This window comes from Aplysia californica, unplaced genomic scaffold (genome assembly GCF_000002075.1).
Source record: "Aplysia californica isolate F4 #8 unplaced genomic scaffold, AplCal3.0 scaffold01104, whole genome shotgun sequence".
In the NCBI taxonomy this organism is placed as follows: domain Eukaryota; kingdom Metazoa; phylum Mollusca; class Gastropoda; order Aplysiida; family Aplysiidae; genus Aplysia; species Aplysia californica.
In genome coordinates, this window is record NW_004798374.1 from 183,137 (window position 1) to 184,381 (window position 1,245).

General features: G+C 45.6%; 1 protein-coding gene across 1 annotated transcript in view; it reads right to left on the bottom strand.

Moving 5' to 3' along the window:
- The window catches only part of LOC101861171 (signal peptide, CUB and EGF-like domain-containing protein 1), a gene marked incomplete at both ends in the record, with an annotated part of 5,070 nt that extends 4,118 nt beyond the window's left edge, over window positions 1-952 (bottom strand). The window contains 2 exon segments of the mRNA XM_013090005.1: window positions 15-117; window positions 801-952. Of these exon segments, the coding sequence (XP_012945459.1) occupies window positions 15-117; window positions 801-952 (255 nt within the window).
- Window positions 953-1,245: the final 293 nt, after the last annotated feature.

Consider the following 1,245-nt stretch of genomic DNA (forward strand, 5'->3'; position numbering starts at 1 on the left):
CCCCCCATCCTCACCGTGTAGTCAAAGGGGTTGTCCACGGTGCGCACTATAAGACTCTCGTACAGATCCTCTGTCCTCATTCTCACCGTTGGGCCGCTGGTAGACACCACCTCCTCACTGCCGGGGATACCAGGGGACAGTGTCATCACAGCAACGACAGCAACAACAACAACAACAACGACAACGACAACAACAACAACAACAACAGCAACAGCAACAACGACAACAACAACAACAACAACGACAACAACAACAGCAACAGCAACAACAACAACGATAACAACAACAACAACAACAACAACAACAACAACAGCAACAACGATAACAACAGCAATAATAACAATAATATATAAGTAGCGTTTCATCAGATCATGACAGTTGTGGACGGTCGATAGGCAAGAAGAAAATAAATGTGTTTCATCAGATCATGTATTTCATCGGATCATGTGTTTCATCGGATCATGTGTTTCATCGGATCATGTGTTTCATCGGATCATGTGTTTCATCGGATCATGTATTTCATCAGATCATGTATTTCATCAGATCATGTATTTCATCGGATCATGTGTTTCATCGGATCATGTGTTTCATCGGATCATGTGTTTCATCGGATCACATTGGAAATAAATGCGCTTTAACAAATCCAAAATGCTAATTTATTAAAAAACTAGTCACAGTTAGGCTTTCATACTAATATCTCAAGATGGCTTTCGACAGGTAGAATTCTTTAATGGAATAAATCATTTTCCAAAGTGAAAAAAAAATGCGTTTGATCAGATCCCGGCACACAGTTGCCCTACCCGATGTCCTTGAGGGTGAGTGTGGCGGCCAGCTGTGTCGTCTGCTGGGCTTGTCGTCTGGTGCGGCGCGGGACGGTGCAGGTGACTGAGATGACGGTGTCGCTACAGTCACTGGCCGTGCAAACGCTGCTCCAGTCTACGTTCAGTTGTTTCTGGAAAATAAAGACCATTAGAAAGAAATACTTACACTTACGTAAAAAGTTATTCCCGCATCCGATCCGGACATTGGGGATTGCCTTGTTAGTGAGACAACTTCCTGGGCCTTCGGCATATTGTGGTAGGGTGGCCAGTTCCTTTCCACGCCGCCTTTACTTCCCCAACTCGAAGTCAGGTACCCATTACTGCTGGGTGGGCAGGAGGGGGCGAGTCGAACCCGCACTCTCCGGAGATGAGTGCACTAACCGCTCTACCACCGTGCCCTCACCCTTACGAAGCAAAAGTAATT